This window comes from Orcinus orca, chromosome 2 (assembly GCF_937001465.1).
Source record: "Orcinus orca chromosome 2, mOrcOrc1.1, whole genome shotgun sequence".
NCBI lineage: Eukaryota > Metazoa > Chordata > Mammalia > Artiodactyla > Delphinidae > Orcinus > Orcinus orca.
The window spans coordinates 56,360,880-56,382,521 of NC_064560.1; the positions used below are offsets into that span (position 1 = coordinate 56,360,880).

The 21,642-nt window shown below is 44.9% G+C and overlaps 1 protein-coding gene across 6 annotated transcripts in view; it reads right to left on the minus strand.

The window, feature by feature from the left end:
• TRPM1 (transient receptor potential cation channel subfamily M member 1) overlaps positions 1–21,642 on the minus strand; it is a 106,650-nt gene that overhangs the window by 51,024 nt on the left and 33,984 nt on the right. For all 6 annotated transcript variants that reach the window (XR_004475994.2, XM_033402992.2, XM_033402993.2 and 3 more), the window contains 10 exons: positions 19,663–19,876; positions 18,910–19,034; positions 17,646–17,817; positions 13,699–13,873; positions 13,142–13,265; positions 11,710–11,782; positions 10,939–11,039; positions 3,672–3,845; positions 2,445–2,579; positions 1,649–1,699 (listed from right to left, as the gene is read on the minus strand). Coding sequence is in view for 5 of the 6 variants with exons in the window: in XM_033402992.2 (XP_033258883.2) it covers positions 1,649–1,699; positions 2,445–2,579; positions 3,672–3,845; positions 10,939–11,039; positions 11,710–11,782; positions 13,142–13,265; positions 13,699–13,873; positions 17,646–17,817; positions 18,910–19,034; positions 19,663–19,876 (1,344 nt within the window). In the remaining variant the exon portion in view is untranslated. The remainder of the gene's footprint in view (positions 1–1,648; positions 1,700–2,444; positions 2,580–3,671; positions 3,846–10,938; positions 11,040–11,709; positions 11,783–13,141; positions 13,266–13,698; positions 13,874–17,645; positions 17,818–18,909; positions 19,035–19,662; positions 19,877–21,642) is intronic.

The window sequence follows — 21,642 nt, forward strand, 5'->3', positions numbered from 1 at the left end:
TTGACCAAGTCGGGGATTCCATATGAGGGGATAAGGAGATACAGCCCTGCCTTGGGGAGCTTGCTCTTTTGGGGAAAAAGGGCCAAGCCACCCGCAGTCCCGATGCAGCAGCATGTTCAGGCCCCCGCTCTGCTAGGGTGGGCAGGTGGGAGGGTGAGAAAGGGCTTCCTGTGGAGGTAGGAGTGGGCAGAACAGGGGCTGTAGGGGTCGAGGGGGGAGAGCACTGCAGATGTGAGACGGGCACGGCCCTGGGACAGAACACGTGTGGTGGGTATGTGTTAGGCCCAGTGGGTGCAAGTTTCTTAGCAGGAGCTTGAATTTCATGAGACGTGGAGGTTTTAAGTGGGGGCGGCCTGTGTCTGGGGAGGGTGGGAGGAGGATGATGGAAGCCACTTAGGAGAGACGTGGTTGGGTCTACACTTGAGTAGCTGTGGCTTTTGAATGTTAGTGCTTCTGAATCTAAGAAATCTGTGAAAGTGGGAAACAAGTGCACTTGCTGGTCTCTCTTGGTTCCCAGATCCACTGATTCTGCTCTGATCCAATGAGTGTGCATAGTAAAAGCCAAATTCTCACATTAGCAAAATTAGATATTTGTATGAGGTCTGACCAGCCTATCTGGGACTCTGGCTGAAGGCCTTCTTCTCTCCTTTGCGTTACTTCCTTCTGCTCAGAACATGAGTACACGTCCTGCACTCTGCATGCCAGGGACTGCATTCTGGCCGAATGAATTGCTCTGCGTTAACCTGGTCTGACCCTCCAGGCTGTGGTGACAGGACCCAAGAAACACCAGGACAGAACAGGGAGTGGACGGGATCCTACAAGAAGGCAGACTCTAAGGCATTAGCAGCGCTGGGGATGGGGGAAAGCATCTATCACTTACTAAAGAGGAGACAGAAAGAACCAAGAACTGCTGCACAGGACACACAGAATGACATGAGGCCCATCCTGCTGGGACTTCTGGAAAGAGGCACCGTGAAGGGATGAGGGGCAGATCTGAAACACGCAGAGCGTGGGGGTTCTGGGCAGCAGTGAGGAGCCCACCCCTTGGCTGGCGCTCCTGCCTTGGTGAGGGGGCCAACCCACCGTCAAACAGTCATTCAGCGCAAGCCCATTGTGTGTGGGATGAACATTTCATTTAAAGAAGATGACATTTTTTAAAAGTAAACTCTTTTCATGGAGAGAGGAATTCATGACTTCTTATGCCTCCAATAAGATGACAACACATTTGGAAATTTTAAAAATTGCTTTAAAACACGTCTCATTAAGACACAGACAGACCTGCTAGAGAATGGACTTGAGGACACGGGGAGGGGGGAGGGTAAGCTGTGACAAAGTGAGAGAGTGGCATGGACATATATAAACTACCAAATGTAAAATAGATAGTTAGTGGGAAGCAGCCGCATAGCACAGGGAGATCAGCTCGGTGCTTTGTGACCGCCTGGAGGGGTGGGATAGGGAGGGTGGGAGGGAGGGAGACACAGGAGGGAAGAGATGTGGGAACATATGTATATGTATAACTGATTCACTTTGTTATAAAGCAGAAACTAACACACCATTGTAAAGCAATTATACTCCAATAAAGATGTTAAAAAAAAAGGTCTCATTAAAAGACGTCAACAGGTAAAGGACTATGAAAGAGCAGACTGACCTTTTTTACATCCCTCACCAGCAAATGAAGTGTGTTCGGTGGACCCAGTCTCTGAAAGAGAAACATTCAGCCATATTAAATATGTTTTTCTGTTCAACTTTTGGAGTAAAATCCAACTCTACTTTATAGAATTAATGAAGTCCTGTGTCTTTTACAAGACAGGACTAGGACTGGTCATGGGTAAGAAGTATCCCACATGTTCAAAAATATGTTAAATACCTTTTATTGAATTATTTTAAAGAGCATCTTAGGACGTACTATATTTTCTTAACAGTTCATCAAGCTTCAGCAAGCAACCACCCAGGACCACTTGTGCTACTTAAAATTTTAGAATGGGGAAGGAAATGTACATTCTCAAAATTCACATGGTAATAATAAAAGCCAAGAGGATTTCATCCAAACACTTTCATTCTAATATCAGGAGCTCCTTGCTGTGCAAACTCAGTTTTCCATTTTTCACTGAAGCCTCTTAAAACGTGGGAGTCCCCAGGAACAAATGACTGCTCACCCCGGGATCTTTTCACTCTGCTAATGACTCCGGGGGCTGGACTCTTTGTATAAACTTGTCCTTGTGCACCACCCCTGAGTTAATGCTACAGACGGGGGTGCTGGCTAGCATGGTGGCGGTGGGTGAAGATGGGACCATCCACCGAGCCCGCGTGTCAGGTGAGAGCAGTCGTCCTTAAATGATGGACCTCCCGCTGAAGCCGTGTTCTGATGGGGATGCTCCTCCAAGTGCATTCTTGCACCCCCAGGGCTAGCTCCCCTCCGCCCTCCCTCCTCCTGGACCACTCACGGTGTTATAAAGCTCTTCCAGCCTCGGGATGGTGAGAAAATGCTGCATGTTGACTCCATTTTCAATCAGGAGCTTCACAAAGTCTACTCGATCTAAGACCAGCGCGTCCAACATGGCCTGCTCCAGAGCGTTCACCTGTGCGAGCCCCGGAGAGGGGCGTGAGTGCCTCAGCAGGGACAGGGACACTGGGCAGGGGACCCTGGAAGCTCTCAGAAAGCCTCTTCAGGCCCCCAGACCCAGAGCATCCTGAACAAGGCTCTCTTTACCTTTTGTCCTGAGTAAACATGCCCCATTGCCCCCTCCTTCCTTCTCAGTTTGTCCCTAGGTGTCATATCAAAGCATCACAGATGGATACATTTAACACAAAGTGAAAAATGTTCAAAATGACAGCCAAACTGGTGGCTCTCTAGTTATCAGGTTTTTTAAAAAAATTAAAATAGAGTTGATTAGCTTTTCTTGTAATGTAAACATGAGAAGGAAATTCAAAATAAAACTGCAATCAGTGCTTGAGTCTCCAAGCTCGGATCTCCATATACAATGTTTTTTTGAGGTGGTAGACTGTAACATTTTATCTACTATTAGTTATCATTTGTGTCTCTACCCTTCAACAATGGTGGAACCTGCGGCGTTCAATGTAACGTGAGGTTTTGCTGGGGAGAATGTTTCCTTAACTGAGAACTACCCCCTGTGGGCATGCCACGGGCCACCAGGGTGAGTGACTGCGATGATGCCATTCACAGGGCACCGCAGAGGCCCAGCGCCCTGTCTTGCTGTGTCCTGACAGCAGCAAGGCCAGAACCACAGGTGCTGCGTGTCTCAGCCTCCCAGCCCAGCCGACTGCAGTTACCCATGCATCCCTATCACAGGCTCCATCTTTTGTCCCTGAGCTGCATTTATTCACGATTGATTTGTTTCCCGTGTTTCCACGCAACAAACATCCAAATGTCTGCAGGCGGAGAAAGGCACTGGGGGGCAAGGTGGCCCGGGCCTCCCCTGTGAGTGACTTCATTCTCCCCCAAAGCAGGACCATTTGGCGTTTGTGACATCCTGCCAGCCACTTGAAATACTGACACTGTCCCATCAATGCTTCATCACTGCCTCCTGGGCTCGGGGCCCCGGGTGGGGCTGCGGCAGAGGCAGCAAGAACTGCCCCCTTCCCTGGAGGAGGGTGACTGGCTCCAAGGTCCCCAGGAGCCTGGGAAACGGGAGCAGACACGTCCCACGTACCCAGTTCAGCAGCTCGAGCTTCCGGGGGTCAGTTTCTTCCTCCACCTCCTCTTTCACCTTCCCTTTCTTCTTGCCTTTTCCTTTTCCTCTGCCCCCCTTGGTGGTCCCTGTGGGTGGCTTCTTCTCCTTCTCCATGGCCTTGCTATCCGTTGGGGGGGCCAGGCTTCCCAGGGGCTGCAGTCCACAGCAGGCAGAGTTGGGAAAGGGATTAAAGCCAACCCATGTCCCAGGACAAGTGCACAGACCACCCCTCCCCTCTACATGCACACGCTCGCACACACATGCACATACATAGGTACACATGCACCCACATACAGGTGCACATGCACACACAGGTGCACACACAGATACACATGCACACACACTTGTGCAAACATGAGCACCCATGCACAGACATGCACGCAGGCACACATACTTGTGACTACACACACGCACACATACTCAGCTGTTGCAGGCCTGGCTGCCTGATGGAGAAGCTCCTGATTTCGTGACCGTCTGTTACTTATATGCTTGATGAAGTGCACTCATGTACTTAAAGTGGCTGAAGTTTTGACTGAGCGTGTTTTTGCCCGAAGGAAAGGGTGCTGAGAGGTAAGTTTAAAGGCGCCAAAGAGAAGTGTCTGTGACAGCTGATGAAGACCAGAGAAGACAATTGTGAAGGGGTCAGGGCTTCCCTGGTGGTGCAGTGGTTAAGAACCCACCTGCCAATGCAGGGGACACGGGTTTGAGCCCTGGTCCGGGAAGATCCCACATGCCACGGAGCGACTAAGCCTATGTGCCACAGCTACTGAGCCTGCGCTCTAGAACCTGTGAGCCACAACTACTGAGCCTGGGTGCCACAACTACTGAAGCCCGTGCGCCTAGAGCCCGTGCGCCTAGAGCCCGTGCTCTGCATTAAAGAGAAGCCACCACAATGAGAAGCCCGCACACCACAACGAAGAGTGGCCCCCGCTCGCCGCAACGAGAGAAAGCCCATGGGCAGCAGTGAAGACCCAACGCAGCCAAAAATAAATATATTAAATAAATAAATTGAAAAAAAAAAGAATTCTAGAAAGACTACAGAGTCATAGGCACATAGTTGATGGAGAACTTCAACTATTAAAGGAAGACCTGAGAGACCGTATACTTGATTGTGGGGGAGACAAAGAAGGACTTTTGGTTCCAGGTTGTGGTCTTGATCTCGTGTTTCCTGCTTTCCCTCTCTTCCCATGGAAATGATAGCAGGAAACAGAGGACTATGGAAAAGAAAAATTCATTTCAGGGAGAAGAGGCAGACCAGAGCCATTAAGATGTTTCTGGAAATGCTGTTGGGTAGTTAAAGCTGTGGTGAGGCAGCTGAAGCCCAGGATGAGTAATGTGGGGGTAATAGTGGAGGTGGGACCAGATTTCCAAAGAGGGAGAGTAAATGGTGGGTAGAAAGCATGGTGATTAGTAAAGGACTGTCTACAGAGCAGGAGACCACCCATCCCCTCTCGTATGTCACGCCCCCTCCCCAGTGGGTAGGTGCAGAGCAACTCTACTCCTGGGCTTCACCCCAGGCAGAACCCGGAAGAATGTCTGCTGAAGAATTGGGCGGGTCCTTGCACTGTTGGTGGGAATGTAAATTGATACAGCCAATTTGGAGAACAGTATGGAGGTTCCTTGAAAAACTAAAAATAGAACTACCATATGACCCAGCAATCCCACTACTGGGCATATACCCTGAGAAAACCATAATTCAGAAAGAGTCATGTACCACAATGTTCACTGCAGCTCTATTTACAATAGCCAGGACATGGAAGCAACTTAAGTGTCCATCGACAGATGAATGGATAAAGAAGATGTGGCACATATATACAAATGGAATATTACTCAGCCATAAAAAGAAACAAAATTGAGTTATTTGTAGTGAAGTGGATGGACCTAGAGTCTGTCATACAGAGTGAAGTCAGCCAGAAAGAGAAAAACAAATACCGTATGCTAACCATATATATGGAATCTAAAAAAAAAAAAAAGATTATGAAGAACCTAGGGACAAGACAGGAATAAAGATGCAGATGTAGAGAATGGACTTGAGGACATGGGGGGGGGAAGGGTAAGCTGGGACAAAGTGAGAGTGGCATTGACATATATACACTACCAAATATAAAATAGATTGCTAGTGGGAAGCAGCTGCGTAGCACAGAGAGATTAGCTCGGTGTTTTGTGACCACTTAGAGGGGTGGGATGGGGAGGGTGGGAGGGAGACGCAAGAGGGAGGCAATATGGGGATATATGTATATGTATAGCTGATTCACTTTGTTATAAAGCAGAAGCTAACACACCATTGTAAAGCAATTATACTCCAATAAAGATGTTAAAAAAAGAAAAGGGAGGGCCTGCATAGGGAGGTCCAGCGCCACACCAGCCTGCTCCAATCTGCAGAGAACAAAGAAAAGCTGTTCAGTAGACAACCCCCTCCTAAATGGGGAACTCTTGGTCAGTCCTCCCAGGGAGGAGAAAAACCTATTTGTAAAATAGGCTCCTTCTACTAATTATTCTGTCCCATCCCTCACTCTGAAATGGGGATAGGCAAGCAAGGACCTGCAACAGAAAAGGACAAAATGAACAATGGTAACAGCTGACCAGGGAGAAAATAGAGATAATGCAGGGAACAGGAGAGGACTTAAAAAAAGTACAGTTTGTATCCTCAGATATTGCATTCATGAGATGAAAACAGGCTGACATGAAAATGGAAGCATCAGAAAACAAGAAAGCTTTCTCAGACATCAAAAATAGGATTGCCTGGGCTTCCCCGGTGGCGCAGTGGTTGAGAGTCCACCTGCCGATGCAGGGGACACGGGTTTGTGCCCCGGTCCAGGAAGATCCCACATGCCGCGGAGCGGCTGGGCCCGTGAGTCATGGCCGCTGAGCCTGTGCGTCTGGAGCCTGTGCTCCGCAACGGGAGAGGCCACAACAGTGAGAGGCCTGCGTACCGCAAAAAAAAAAAAAAAAAAAAAAAAGGATTGCCTACATTTTAAAAAATAGCACAAAAAAATGCTAAGGAAAAAGTTGCGATTTCCAAAAACCCACAGCAAAATGATAGAGAGACAGAAATGATAAAATGGAGGATCAGGCCAAGGGGACCAACATTTGCTTAACTTATAGGAATTCCAGAGGAAGAGAAAGAGAGAAAATGAAGGCTGAAATACTCAAAGAAGCGGTAGAAGAAAATTTCACAGAGCTGGGGAAAGACTTAGGTCTTTATCATAAAGGGGCCTCTGACAGCCAAGCAGAATGAATGGCACATGAGTGGCCATATGAGTCCTTGAGTTTGCTGTCTCTGTACATTTCATTCTCATTTGTTTGAAATAGAACACATGTCCTTCTGAAATTTCTAAACACTGAAGATAAAGAGCAGACCTCAAACTACATCTGAGAAAAGACAGTGGTTCATCTTAATTGGAGGAGGATCACATGGCAACCATGAGCCTGGTGTGTGGCAGAGTGTTTTCAGACGTGTAAAGACAGAGAATGGTTATCTTCCCACACATGTTCATGAAAAAAATTACTTGAAGATCTACTGCAGCGAAATGAAAAAGAAATCTGAGAGAGAGGAAGACGTGGAATGTGGGAAGAACTGAGCCTGTCTGACAACACACTGCAGGGGTGTCTGATGTGGTCAGCTGCACAGCAAACTTTGAGAGCATCCAGAGAAACACGAGGCTTTGAAAGATTCTACAAGAAGAAAGGGAACTGCACTCAGTGGACAGTAATAATTAAAAGAATAGATCATCTTAATGATGTGAGGCATATGCTATGAAGAAAAAAGAGAATCAATTTGGAAATGCAAGGGAAAGCAAACATCTAGCTATTCAAATAAGTCATGGTCCAAATATGAAGGAAACTCAAAGGTCCCATAATTTTAAACAATGGATGGACTGTAGAAACCTTGATGCTTGTTGTATTTTCCTTTGTGTGGCCCAGGTGATTGACCCAGGGCTACCTTTCTTTCTCTTTGAGTTCAGCCATAATGTTAGGTTCAGCAGTGAACAATCCGTACAGAATCACAGTAAAGTCTTCTGTTTTCTCCATTTTTAGAATCAACATAAAGGCCTAGTATGCGGGGTGGGGGTGGGTGAAGTGGATGAAGATAGTGAAAAGATACAAACATCCAGTTATACAATAAATGTCTTGGGATGCAATGTACAGCATGGTGACTACAGCTAATAATACTGTATTGTGTATTTGAAAGGTGCTAAGAGAGTAGATCTTAAAAGTTCTTATTACAAGAGAAAACACTGTAACTGTGTGTGGTGATGGATGTTCACTAGACTTATTGTAGTGATCATTTCATAATTTATACAAATATCGAATCTTTGTACACCTGAAACTAATACATCATACGTCAATTATATCTCAATTAAAAAATATAAACAATGAGGACCTACTGTATAGCACAGGGAACGAGATTCAATATCTTATAATAAGCTCTAATGGATAAGAATCTGAAAAAGATTATATACATAATAACTGAATTATATATGTGCTGTACACCTGAAACTAACACAACATTGTAAATCAACTATACTTCAATTTTTTAAAAAAGAAAAAATATGCATGTCTTAAATAAGAATTATATTAGAAATTTATTTGAAGCTTGTCCCTCCTTTATTGAGGGACAAAATGCTACAGCTGCCTTGGAAAACAGACACGCAGTTTCTTAAAAAGGTAAACATACATTTTCCATGTACCTGGCAAATCCATTCCTAGCTATCGACTGAAGAGAAATGGAAACATACGTCCACATAAGACCTGCCCATAAATGTACACAGCAACATAATTCATTGTTCTCAGTCAAGAACTGGAAGCAAATACCCACTTAAAAAATAAAAATAAAAATCCAGGTAAAAAAATAAAAATAAAAAGGACCACTATGAAAATGTGATGATTAAAGAGTGAGACATAAACAGACCTGAGTGAGGATTACAGAACGAGGTGTAAACATCAACCATCTCCATCATGTAGAAGATGAGGTTGACCCAAGTAGGAACATTGACGGTGTAGGGAAAGGAAGGTGATGTGTAGAGCCACTAATTTCCTCACTTTACAACGTGGGAGCCTAACGTTGATGAAGCAAGTTGATGTTTCAAAGCTATCATGATAACCAATAAGAGAATTAAACATACAGCCATCAAACGCAGGAGGGGCAAAGCAGGCAGGGCAAGCGAGCTACTGCCTTCTCTTTCCAAGTGGAGAATTGAAAGACACATCTACACGTGATTAATCGAGAAAGTGATAAAACGTGTTATGTCAACGAACAGAGGCCACCGTCAGGAAAACAGAACACGGGGACAGTTGAGTGCCTGTGGGAGGTGGGGTGTGAGGGCTCTGTTTTTCATGGTACTCTGCTCTGTTATTTGCTTTTCAAACCTTACTTATGCGTCCACTGGATAACAGAAAGCAAAAAACACTAAGCGACATGAAAAAGGAGGTTGGAGAATATTTAATGCCAACATAAGAGTGAAAAAATGAAATCATAAAACACACATGGTATTGCTGAATTTTTCTATGGGGGGCAGTCATGAGTGATTGTTTCTTTCATCTTGCCTGTCTGTATTTTCTACGCTTTCTGGAAATTACTTATTGCTTTTGTAACAAGAAGACGGACGAAGGCCGTTGCTTCAGGCCAGGTAGGGCCTGCGTGTGTGGCCCGTTCCCTGGGTCAGGTCCTTTCTGTAATCTTGAAAGCCTGGCCCTCTCTGTGTGGCTGACTCAGGACCTCGTCCTCAGAAAGCTGCCGCTCGAAAAGAAAAAAAAGCAAACAAAAGCCGGGATCCCTCTTACTGAGTAGCTGGTCTTGGGAGCTCATGACAGAGCCCTTTTTTGCAATCCTTTCTGGAATCTCTTAGATTCTCTGCCACAGCAAGCTGCCTCATAACCATTCATGGAGCAATTCACTTTGCTCTCAAGTCCTTTACCAAGAGTGTTAAAACCAGGAGATTCAAAAGGAATTAAAATATTTAAGGTGTTGTGCTATTCTTCTTAATTTGCGTAGTTCAGTAAACAACAGGCACAAACCACACCCCCCAACCCTGTATCTTATTCCTTTAATACACTCATCTGATTCCTTAAATTCTTCACGCTAATTAAATAAAGGGTGAGTGTGAAAAATGAAATGCCTTTTGCAGGGATATACCAGGCCGGTTTTGAGAAATATGGTTTTTAAAGTCCAACATGAACCCTCTAGATATTCCAAACTCCTTTTGAAGCAGCAGAGCCTGTTCTGCAAACAAAAATTTACCCTGAGTCCCAATCTACAAAACCCATCCAAGAAGCTGCTTTTTTTAAAAAAATAATTTTTAAAAATTGAAGTATAGTTGACTTACAATGGTAATTTCTGCTATACAGTTATAAACATATATATATATATATATATATATATATATATATATATATATATACACACACACTCTTTTTCATATTCTTTTCCATTATGGTTTACCCCAGGATATTGAATATAGTTCCCCTTGCTATACAGTAGGACCTTGTTGTCCATCCATTCTATATATAATAGTTGGCATCTGCTAATCCCAACCTCCCAATCCATCCCTCCCCACACCCCTCCCCCTTGGCAACCACAAGTCTGTAAAGAAGCTGCTTTGATTGAAGGAGTGGGAGGCTAAAAGCTGCTCATCACCCCACACACACCACACCACACCCACGTACAACCACACACACACACAGATCCCACGGACATACACCACATGCACGGTAAACCATAGCACAATCACACACCACACATCCACACACACATTTAACAACCTACACACGTGCTACACACAGATACACACACACAATACACCAAATCACACACACACACCCCACATCCCAAAGACTATACACAAAGGTCACACTCACAGAGTCCCCTAGGCCTCCGGGGTTTCATGGAACATAATTTGAAAAATTAATGCTTTCAATGCAATCATTGTATTTCATTTTAATGAGCTATTTTCTTTCTTCTTTTTCTTTAAAAGGGTAAAAACCCATGTTCACCAGCAATGATAAAATATTTAGTGCTCTTTCTTCAAGAGCACTGGTTTGAATCTGAAGTTAGTGCTAGGAGCTCTTCTTGCTGGTTCTTTGAAATGAAACAGCAACATTTCCTAATAATCCTAAAGATTAGACATCGGGTCATCAGAAAGCCCAGATAACTTCCTGAGATCCACGACACAAGGGAGAACATATTAATGCATCCTCTGTACAAAGTCATGACAAATGGTATGAATTGAAAAACACTTAGTTTCACCGGCCAGCGGGGCCCAAAGACGAAGATCTGGCTCCGAGCTATGTCCACGCGGTTCCAGGCCAGCGCCAAGCTCAGCTGGTCCCGAGCCGATGCATTTGTGCCTGGAAGGCAAGAGACGGGGCACTACTCACTCCATGCCTGGGTCGCCTGGGGGTGACAGGGGCTGGGTGGGGAACACAGGCTTCCCCAGGCTGGCTCAGCATCAGCCTGGAAATAAGCACGGCTGCCTTTTCTCTGGCCCCTGAGGGATCACTCAGGCCCCAAAGCCGAGGACCAGCTCAGCACTACCAAGCAGCCAGCCTGATGGTGACCCCCGCCCCTTTCCTCCAGCCCCCTCCCCTTCCCAGTGGAGCAGAGAGGTGACCCCATGCGCAGCCAGGTGGCAGCTGTCGTTAGGAGTGGGCCGGGGAAACTGGACAGAGCACTGCGAGATGCAGGGATCGCAAATGAAAAATAATTTCACGCTTACCCTCTGTGAGTTCAAACCTGTAATGAGCTAGTTACAGACAGAAACTGGTTCTTGACTTCAGCCCATCATGGTCCATTGGCCCGTCAAGAAAAGTCCCCCTCCCAAGAAACCCATTTCGAGCCCGATCGTTTTACCACGGCTTTATCCTGAGATAATTTCTAGGCAGCCTGACGGGCTCGGGGTTCCATCCCCAGCAGACACAGTTCCCGGCGGGAGGAGGGGGGAGGGGTTTCCCAGCCACAAGCAGAGCTCCGGGGAGGCCAGCACGAAAGGACAGGAGTGGCTGTTTCCTGAGAGCTCACCTTTCAGCAGGGCGGTTAAAATTGCCATTTCGATGTCTTGCTGACCCTCGGAACCCATTCTAAACACAGTGACCTGAAAACAGATTAATCGTGAAAAGACTGAGTAAAGCAAAGTGGAAAACAAGAGGGAGAATTGGGGAGTTGCTTAAAAAGGACCACAAACAAGATCTGGCATGACAGATGAATGGATAAAGAAGATGTGGCACATGTATACAATGGAATATTACTCAGCCATAAAAAGAAATGAAATTGAGTTATTTGTAGTGAGGTGGATGGACCGAGAGTCTGTCATTCAGAGCGAAGTAAGTCAGAAAGAGAAAAACAAATACCATATGCTAACACATATATATGGAATCTAAAAAATAATGGTTCTGATGAACCTAGAGGCAGGACAGGAATAAAGACACAGACGTAGAGAATGGACTTGAGGACATGGGGAGGGGCGAGGATTAGCTGGGACAAAGTGAGACAGGAGCATGGACATATATACACTACCAAATGTAAAACAGATAGCTAGTGGGAAGCAGCTGCATAGCACAGGGAGATCAGCTCAGTGCTTTGTGATCACCGAGAGCGGTGGGATAGGGAAGGTGGGAGGGAGACGCAAGAGGGAGGGGATATGGGGATATATGTATACATATAGCTGATTCACTTTGTTATACAGCAGAAACTAACACAACACTAAAGCAATTATACTCCAATAAAGATATTAAAATAAATGAATGACTAAATAAATAAAAAGGACCACAGAGTCTGACGCTAATGCAGCAATCCCGAGAGCAACATGATTTTGCACCAGGTGCTTCTGATTCAGAGAGAACAGCATTGCTCGTCCTGATTTTGAATCCTTGCCTGGATCATATTTTATTCTTTACCCCATCTGGAGCTGAGGGAGCTCATGCAGGATGTACATGTCAATATCTAAATGGCTCCTGAAGATGACAAAGTCATCTCTACTCAGATTTGATATATCTGTAGGAAACCTGTAGATTTAGAATTTCGAAGAGGCTGTCTTCTGTGCGACAAGAGTGCCTCTTCCTTATAAGCGTAACTAAGGAGGCAAAGAGTGGGAGAAAATGAGTGTATTTGGTAGAATTTTGTAAGTACACCTGAAAGCATGGCACATGTCACTCCTTGATGCTTTGAATCTGATTGATATCATGAGCCTCAGAATTGTGGGATGTGGCCTGAAGTGCCCTGACATTTACAAGATCTGAAGCACCCGTGTCCCTCTTCCGAAGAGAATCTGCCTATGCTTAGCCTGCTTCCCGCACATGGACAGAACCACCAGTTGGGTCAGGATCTGTAAAATGCCTCTTGGAAAAGGGTGAATGGAAATAGGAACTACTCCATCCTGCACACATGGGCAGAATTAGAAAGGAAACATAATTCTCTCTGTGGAGCACTTGGGAAGTCAACTCAAGACACTTACAAGTTCTTTCTTTTTCATGCACTCCATGATCATCGCAAAGAGCTGATGCGATTGTGTCTTGTTGTAATTAAATGTTTTCTGAATGGTAACTAGAAGCTGGTCTCTGAGGGAGTCATTGATTATCCTGTTCGAAGGAAACGGGAAAGAGAAGAAAACAACACAGGTGAAATCTGTACGTGAATAAATCAGACATCTCTATGCCCGTCTGGTACCTTTGATTTGAAACTTTATCATTGGAGGATATCCCAGGATAGCAGACCCAAAAGGACTATAGTCAAAAACTGTGTTCACACTTGTCCTAAATTCCAGGCTTGTTGAAAAACTTACAAGGGAAAATGCAGTTGGGAGAGAGCATTTTCCCTCCTGAGAAAGAATCCGTAAGAAACACCACGCTCCTCAGAGTTCCCTCACTTGCTGACCTTGGGAAGTGGGAGAGGAGGGCTAGTAAGTCTTCCTTCTTTTACATTTTTGGAACAGCTAGATGGATCACGATTTCCTCTGGGCCTAACAAGAAGGCATTCAAAACCCCACCTTTTGTAACATATCAGAAATCTTACCCTCCTTCTTCAGAGTACTTGTGTGCAAAAGACAGGATGTCCGAGGCCCGGCCACTGCCGTCGCAGACCACCACGGGGACCGGAGGCTCTTCTCGGAGATACTCCAGGACCATGGAAACCACGTTCGGGCCCCCTTCCACCACGAGGCCCACGACGGGCACACCCTGCCCCAGTCCTGCAACACACACCACATCCACCTTCAGACCACGGTCATGGCCCCATCCAAGAGTTACCGACCAGGGTTCTTGGCCTTCCCCAATCAATAGAAATTGACCAGAAGCCAGACAAGAAATTCAGGCAAGGCTTTATTGGGGCACCTGCTGCAGCAGCGGGAAGTGGGAACAAACAACAGGCTCCCTTGCTCCCCGAGGGGGGGCAAGCTTGTTCCTTATATGGGGTGAGGGGGGCGTGTCCATGGGTCAGGCTGGAGGGGTGGCTTAGGTGTGTTGTGTGCAGGGGGCATGCGCAGTACCCTGTTTTTGCTCCGGACACCCTGTTTTTGCTCCAGGCTCTTCAAAAGTGGCTGTGGGATTTTTTGGTCTCTTTGTATCTTTTAGGTCCAGAATTTGCCCCAACTGCCCGCATGAAAGCAGTTATTTTCAGTCCCATACAGTTTCTTAGTATTTTGTTGCTCCTGGAGAGGTGTGTCCATGTGCAAGCATTGTAGCACTGCAGCAAAGGGTCCCAGGTCCCAGCAAAGAGTCCCAGGTCCCAGCCTGTCTCAAGAGCACTCACTCTAATTCCTGAAACATGGTGAAGAGGAAAACCTTTAGGCCTGGAAGTATGCTTATATGGAGTTAGTGTTCACCAGGAGACTTGAAGGAACTCAGGATGTGATGACTGTTTACATTCTTTTATTCAAACCCCATATTATAGCCTTACTGGAAGAAGCAGAGCCTTTAAATTACAAACTTTCCAAAACATGTGGTTCAACTCCATGTATCACTCAACTGGCTTACGGACTACTTCAAGGTGAGATGTGAGAAACACGGGAGGCTCTTCTTGCTAAAAGAATACCTCCCTGCTGCCTTGCCCCAGGTGAAGTTCCCACCCTGGATGGCTGTCCCTTCAAGAATGACACAGCAAAAGGTGTCTGGACCAGCGATAGGAGAACTCCGTTCAATGCCTGGCCTCACAAGTATTAGCCTTATGACATGGGGCCAATCACCAGGCCACCCTGAAGAGCAGGGAACCATCCGTAACAGGTGAATCACCACAGGGCCTCCTCTACCTCCTAAAAGAGCAATAGATATAAAGTATAAGAAACTGTTCAGCTATCAAGGTCCTTGTCAACCTCAAGTGGTGTGTAAATATGCAGTGTCGTAGTAGGTGTTGATTCAGCCTCCAGGGGCTGGAATAGGCAGTGAGTTATCCAGGAGGGCAAATCTGTAGACCATCATTAGCCCACCAGTTAATACCTTGTACCCAGAGTCCTCCCTCTGTCTCTATGAGATGACAGGACTCTTTGGGAACACGGTAGGACAAGCTGACTTTTGGTGGCAGAACCCGAAGGGAGGGCTCTGGGAAGCAGGAGGTGGCAAGAGCATCCCAAGAACCCAGGATTCCAGGGCAGGGGGAGATAGTGGGAGCGAAGGAGCAGCAGAGGCTGTTGCAGCCAACATAGAAATAAGACTTTTCTGATAGAAAAGGAAAACAAAGAAACAATGAACAGGCTGGGGAAACAGCATAAACAGGCCTGAAAGAGTTAAGTGATCTTGGTTATTTTTTTAGCTGTTACTACTAACAAACACTTGTAGCTAGACTTATCCTTCATAAAAATAATTACTCTCTGACTCCATGTGAATTGCACTCTGCACTTGGCATTTCTTCTCCCCCTACACTCCCTTGTAGCACTCTTCATTTCAGAAAGAAGATCATGGGCCAATAACTTCAGGGACACTAGACCTGGTTGCTGAGCTGCCTGACAACCGCTTTGGCTGTAAATTTGCAGAAGAAAAGAAATGCAAGATCTTCATTACTTTGAGCCTTATCACCTACCCCCGACCACAAGCCCTGGGCTATAAAACCTCTCCCTATTCCCCAGGAAGGGGGCACAGTTCTTGAGGCACTAGCCCGCTGTGTTTCCTCTTTGCCTGGCAAAGAATAAAGCTACTCTTTCAATTCTCCTCCAAAACTCTTTCCATATCTATTTCGGCATCGGTGTACAGAGAGCCAATATTTTGGCATCAAGACAAACTTGCCTATTTCATAATTTTACCCCAAACTGGCTAAAACAGATTATATTCTGAGCATGTTTCACCAGGTGTCCGTTAGTTGTGATGGGAGTTATTTGATCAACATTAATAGATGGTGAATAGGAGATGTGTCCTTGGTCTCACAATTCTGAAGGCCTTTGGATAAAATCTGCCAGCACAGTTAGGAGAAGGTCTAAGAACTTCAAGTGGGGAAATTCAGAGTTTCTGGTTTGCTTCCACGATGCATTTCTACAGTCAGGAGCTCTTAAATATTTTGAACAACTCTGCCATCTCCTACCAGAATAATCTCAGTTAGGTTCATTTCAGCAGCTATGCGTTGACGGTCTGCTTTGTGCCAGGCAGGCGCCTGGCCAAGAGATGCTGGAGAAATAGACCAAGATGACATGGACCCTGCCCTTGAGATTCCCAACCCCAGCAAGGCTTGACATTTGAGATCTTCGGGACTCTGGTGGCCAAATCACCTTCTTTTCTAGAAACAGAGGAGAACTGGTTCTTCGTGGTTCAGGCTGGACCCCTGAAACTCCGTGCCGTGGGAGGTGACAACTGAGCACCCCTTTGCTGTCCCTGCCCCACTCAGAACCCTAGGCAAAGGATGACAAAGGGAAGCCCACAGGTCACACGGCCAGGGGAGGCTGGTCGGTGTGAACGCGCACACGGCCAAGACAGTGAAAATGTGCGAACCATCAGCCAGGGAGCTGATACCCAGAAACCCACCACTTGTCATGGCAGACCGTCATTCTAACCACGTGGCAGTCTCACAGACCCTTTAATTATGCTTTAAAATGACCATTTCCCAGGCCTAGACTGTCTTTCGCAATCTTACCAGTAATGGTTACAACAAAATACTCTTTAAGATCATTCAGCAATTGCTTGACAGTAAGAATCACTGAGTTATGAACTCAGTGCCCCAAGAGGTGACACCAGCTATTTTAATTCTAACCAGTTGTTATGATCGTTTCATCTGACTGAGGTCCATTCCTTTCTCTCTAGCTTGACCTCAGCATCCTCCTGGACCAGCATGGGGTGGGGGGCGCCCTGTTGGGAGCAGCCAGCTCCTGCAGGCCTCTCCAGAGGCCTCCCCACCTGGCCCATCTCTGGTGAGAGACCCAGAGCTACTGAGATATTTAATTTAATGAACTCAGAGCATGTAGTTGATAGAAGGAATCATACCAAGCCTTTGAGTGACCAATGTGTTTCCTGTTCAGACATTTAAAAAGTTTGGGATTAGCAGAGGCAAACCATTATCAATAGGATGGATAAACAACAAGGTCCTACAGTATAGCACAGGGAACTATATTCGATATCCTGGAATAAAACATAATGGAAAGAATGTGAAAAAGAATATATATATGTATAACTTAGTCACTTTGCTGTACAGAAGAAATTAACACAGCATTCATTATAAATCAGCTATACTCCAATAAAATTTAAAAAACTAACTATAATCATTATAAGGAATGAAAACCACTGGCAACGTGGCGGGAGATGCCACCACCGTGAAAACGGCTGTGGGGCTGTTTCTCGGGTCCACTCTCCTCGTGAACTTGAGACAAAGCATCACAGCCCAGCTCAGTGACTTGGTAGGTGGCTAAGGGAAAGGGTCTTGCTAAGTCATCTCCTGATGGTCACAGAAGAGTCAAGGTGAAGGCTCTAAATACCCTCGGGTGCTCTCTCTTCCAGCCTGGTTTTCAGGGCAGCAGCGGCAGCCCAGTGGCCGTGGCCAGAACTTACTTGTGTTGATCTTCTGCAGAGAGATGTGCTTCTCCAGCTGCCTTCTCAGCATCACCTCGGCACCATACTTGCCCAGGGTGCCATTGTCAGCCAGGATGAAGTGTGTGTGCGAGTTGTTGAGCACAGACAGCTTACTCAGGGGGTTGGACATAGTCTGGTACACCCGTGTCACCTGACGAAATACACAGCACAAGTCAGAGCTGCAAAACTTGGACAGTAAGACAGGGGAAGCAAGAATATATGGATGTGGAGCGACAGCTTCACCTAATTGTGCACTTCAACCTACTCTCTCTTCCCTAGCCTCTCTATTGAAGGATTTTTTCTGTAAAGTTTTATATCAAATTAGAAAAAATTATTTTAGATCATGACAACCCAACAGATCATGATGACCCAGCAAGTACACTCCCGGGCACTTACTGCAGGAGAGGAAAACTTACATTAATACAAAATCCTGTACACAAAAGTTTATGGCAGCTTCATTTGCAGTAGCCAAACTGGAAACAACCCAGATAGGCTTCAACAGATAAATGGTACATCCATACGGTGGGACCCCACTCAACAATAAAAAGGAGTAAACTGTTGATACATGCAACCATTTGGATGGATTTCCAGAGAATTAAGTGGCAAGTAAAAAGCCAGCCCTCAAAGGTTACATACTGTACGATCCCATTTACATAACATTCTTGAAATGATACAACTGTAGGATGAAGGGCAGATGAGTGGCTCCCGGGGTTAAGGCAGGAGTGGAAGCAGGAGGGAATCGGGTATGGATATTGAAGGGCAACATGAAACAACAAGGTCTTACGGTATAGCACAGGGAAGTATATTCAGTGTCCTATGATAAACCATAATGGAAAAGAATATGAAAAAAAACAATGTGTGTGTGTGTATATATATATACACACACGTATACAATGTATATGTGTGTATATATATGCGTATATATACATATATATACGCATATATATATGCAACAGCAGAAATTAACACAACATGGTAAATCAACTATACTTCAATAAAAAAACGAATGAATGAAAAGGGCAACATGAGGGCTCCTAGCAGATGTTCTGCATCTTGACTAGACTGACATCAATTATCCTGGTTTTGATCTTGTATCATAGTTTTGCAAGTTTTTACTTTTGGGGAAAAGATAAAGGCTATATGGGACCTTGCTTTATTATCTCCTACACCTGCAGGTGAAATCTAGTTAAAACAAAGACTTTGATTTTTGAAAATTGCCCATTTCCGGGGAGAAAATACTTACATCCCTTCCAACCAGATCTTCTTTATTCTCCACGATGCCCCAGGGAGCAATTCCTATAGCACAAACCCGGCCTCTGGACTTGGAGGAGTGGTCTTTCAAGGCATCCCCCACGTGGCTGATGACACCTGTGAGAGGCCATAAGTCATATCTGTAGGCCCCTTACCTCCCATCAAACCACTATTCATGAACTTCAGGGACCCCAGCTCTGAACCACTCCACATTTCCTACAGAACAGGGTTAAGACACTGAAAGTCTGAGCTCATAATAGCTAGTCATCCTGCATTAGCTCCTAGAAAAGGGAAAACCAAAACCAAAACCAAAGCAACTGTGCAGGAATTGTCTTTACAAGTTTCCAAGACCTAAGGATGGAAGTATGAGGGGTCTCTCTGGCAGGCCTTGGCTGCGTTCAGCTAAAGTTGAGAGTCAGATGGCCTGCCATGTTCCTCAACCTCTCTGGGCCTTGGTGACCTCCCTCATGTGATCGGGAAAGGATTGTCAGGGGCCTCAGTGAAAATGAGGCTTGTACAGGGCTCACTTCAAGGAATGACACATAGTAGGTGCCAGAAATGTTGACCATTATCATGATCATACTGAAATAAAAACGAGCTACCGAATAAAGATTTCATTCTGCCATAAATATTATCAGAATGCAGTATCTTCTGGTTTTTAATGATAATTATCCAAAAGCTCTTTGGGAACCACGATGAGCTCTGGGTTTGTACATTTGCAGCAAGGGATACAACCTGCACTTACCTGTGCTGATGCCCCCAGTGAAGATCCAGGCCCCAGTGGTCACAGCAGCCTTGATCAGACCTTTCCCAAAGACCTGCTTCAGCTTGGGCTGCATCTCAAAGTTCTGGAGGCCTCCGTGCACGGATATTAAGAGCTTGGGGAGTTCCAGCTGCCAGTCTCTCACCATGAGATGAAGCAGTGAGTCTGGCTTCGTGTCATAGGAGACCCGGATATACTGCAAAAGAGGGTGTGACCCTCAACACTCGTTCTTCGATTTGACTCTTGTGTCACGCGGAACAAGGCTACTGTTCCTGTCCAAGCAACAGCCGCCTGGCTTTCTCTCCCATGGGGTTCTGGGGCCCTCTGTGTGAGTCTGTGGCCAAACGATGGAAGGGAACTCTGGAGGGTTCCCAGATATAGCAAATAAAAATAGAGAATGCACAGGTAAACTTGAATTTTATATGCACAATGTTTTAGTATAATTATGGCTCCTGCAATATTTGGGATGCATTTATACTAAAAATTCATCCGTTATTTAACTGAAATTCAAATATATCTGGGGGTCTTATATTTTACCTAGCAACCTTAATCTTTTTTTTTCATTGCCTTAGGATGATTTATTTTATCAAAGTTCCCAGCTAATTTTCATCGTATCAGAACTTCTATAATGACAATAGTTAATACTGAGAGTAAAAGGAATCCTGAAAATTTCCAATAATGAAATACAGTAATATTAGCAAAGACTTATTTTAGTTATTTAATGAGTTCATCAAAAATTATGTGCAGTCACACACATGCATATATGCGCAAATGTCTCCAAATTAACAAATTCGTAGGAAATTTGTAGAAACATATTTGTAGAAAATAAAACTGGAGTTTAAAGGAAACATTTTAAAATTTGAAAGCAAAGACCATTTATAGTTCTAAACAAAATTTGAAATACTTCTTCAATGTGTCTAGCATTCTTAGGAACACAGAAATTACTCCTGTTTGATTTTATCTCTGGATACTTTTTGCTCTTTTGAAACTTCTAGGAAATATACCTGCCAGGTTTACACAAAATTTAGAGCAACTTATGAATTTATGTACTTTTAGGTAAAACTTCTTAACAATTAGTCATTGTTGGGCTATGTAAATCACAGGTAAATCACAGTTCAGAATTACCTGAAATTATATACACTTTAGATGCAATCAAAAGCAAACATGTTCCAAAATAGAATATTGTTCACTTTATCCAATGGCAACCCTAATCTTGAAAGCATCAATTCCAAAGCTGGAAAGATACATGCACCCCAAAGTTCATTGTAGCACTATTTACAGTAGCCAAGACATGGAAACAACCTGTCTGCTGTGAACAGATGAATGGATAAAGAAGATGTGGTACACACACACACACACACACACACACATGCATATACATACGTGGAATATTACTCAGCCATAAAAAAGAATGAAAAAATGCCATTTGCAGCAACATGGATGGACCTAGAGATTGTCATACTGCGTGAAATAAGTCAGACAGAGAAAGACACATATCATATGACATCACTTATATGTGGAATCTAAAAAAAATGGTACAAATGGACTTATTTACAGAAATAGAGTCACAGGCGTAGAAAACAAACTTATGGCTACCAGGGGGGAAAGGCGGGGGAGGGATAAATTGGAAGATTGGGATTTACATACACACACTACTATATAAAAAATAGATAACTATTGATAATAAGGACCTACTGCATAGCACAGGGAACTCTACTCAACACTCTGTAATGACTATATGGGAAAAGAATCTTAAAAAGAGTGGATGTATGTCTGTGTATAACTGATTCACTTTTCTGTACAGCAGAAACTAACGCAATAGTGTAAATCAACTATACTCCAATAAAAAATTTTTTTAAAAATTCCATAGCTGGCTCAGCTAGAATGTGGATCCAGAGGTTGGCCAGGACGATGAGGAGGGAGTGGGTGCTGGGAATGGGGATCAACAGCCAACCTCGGGGC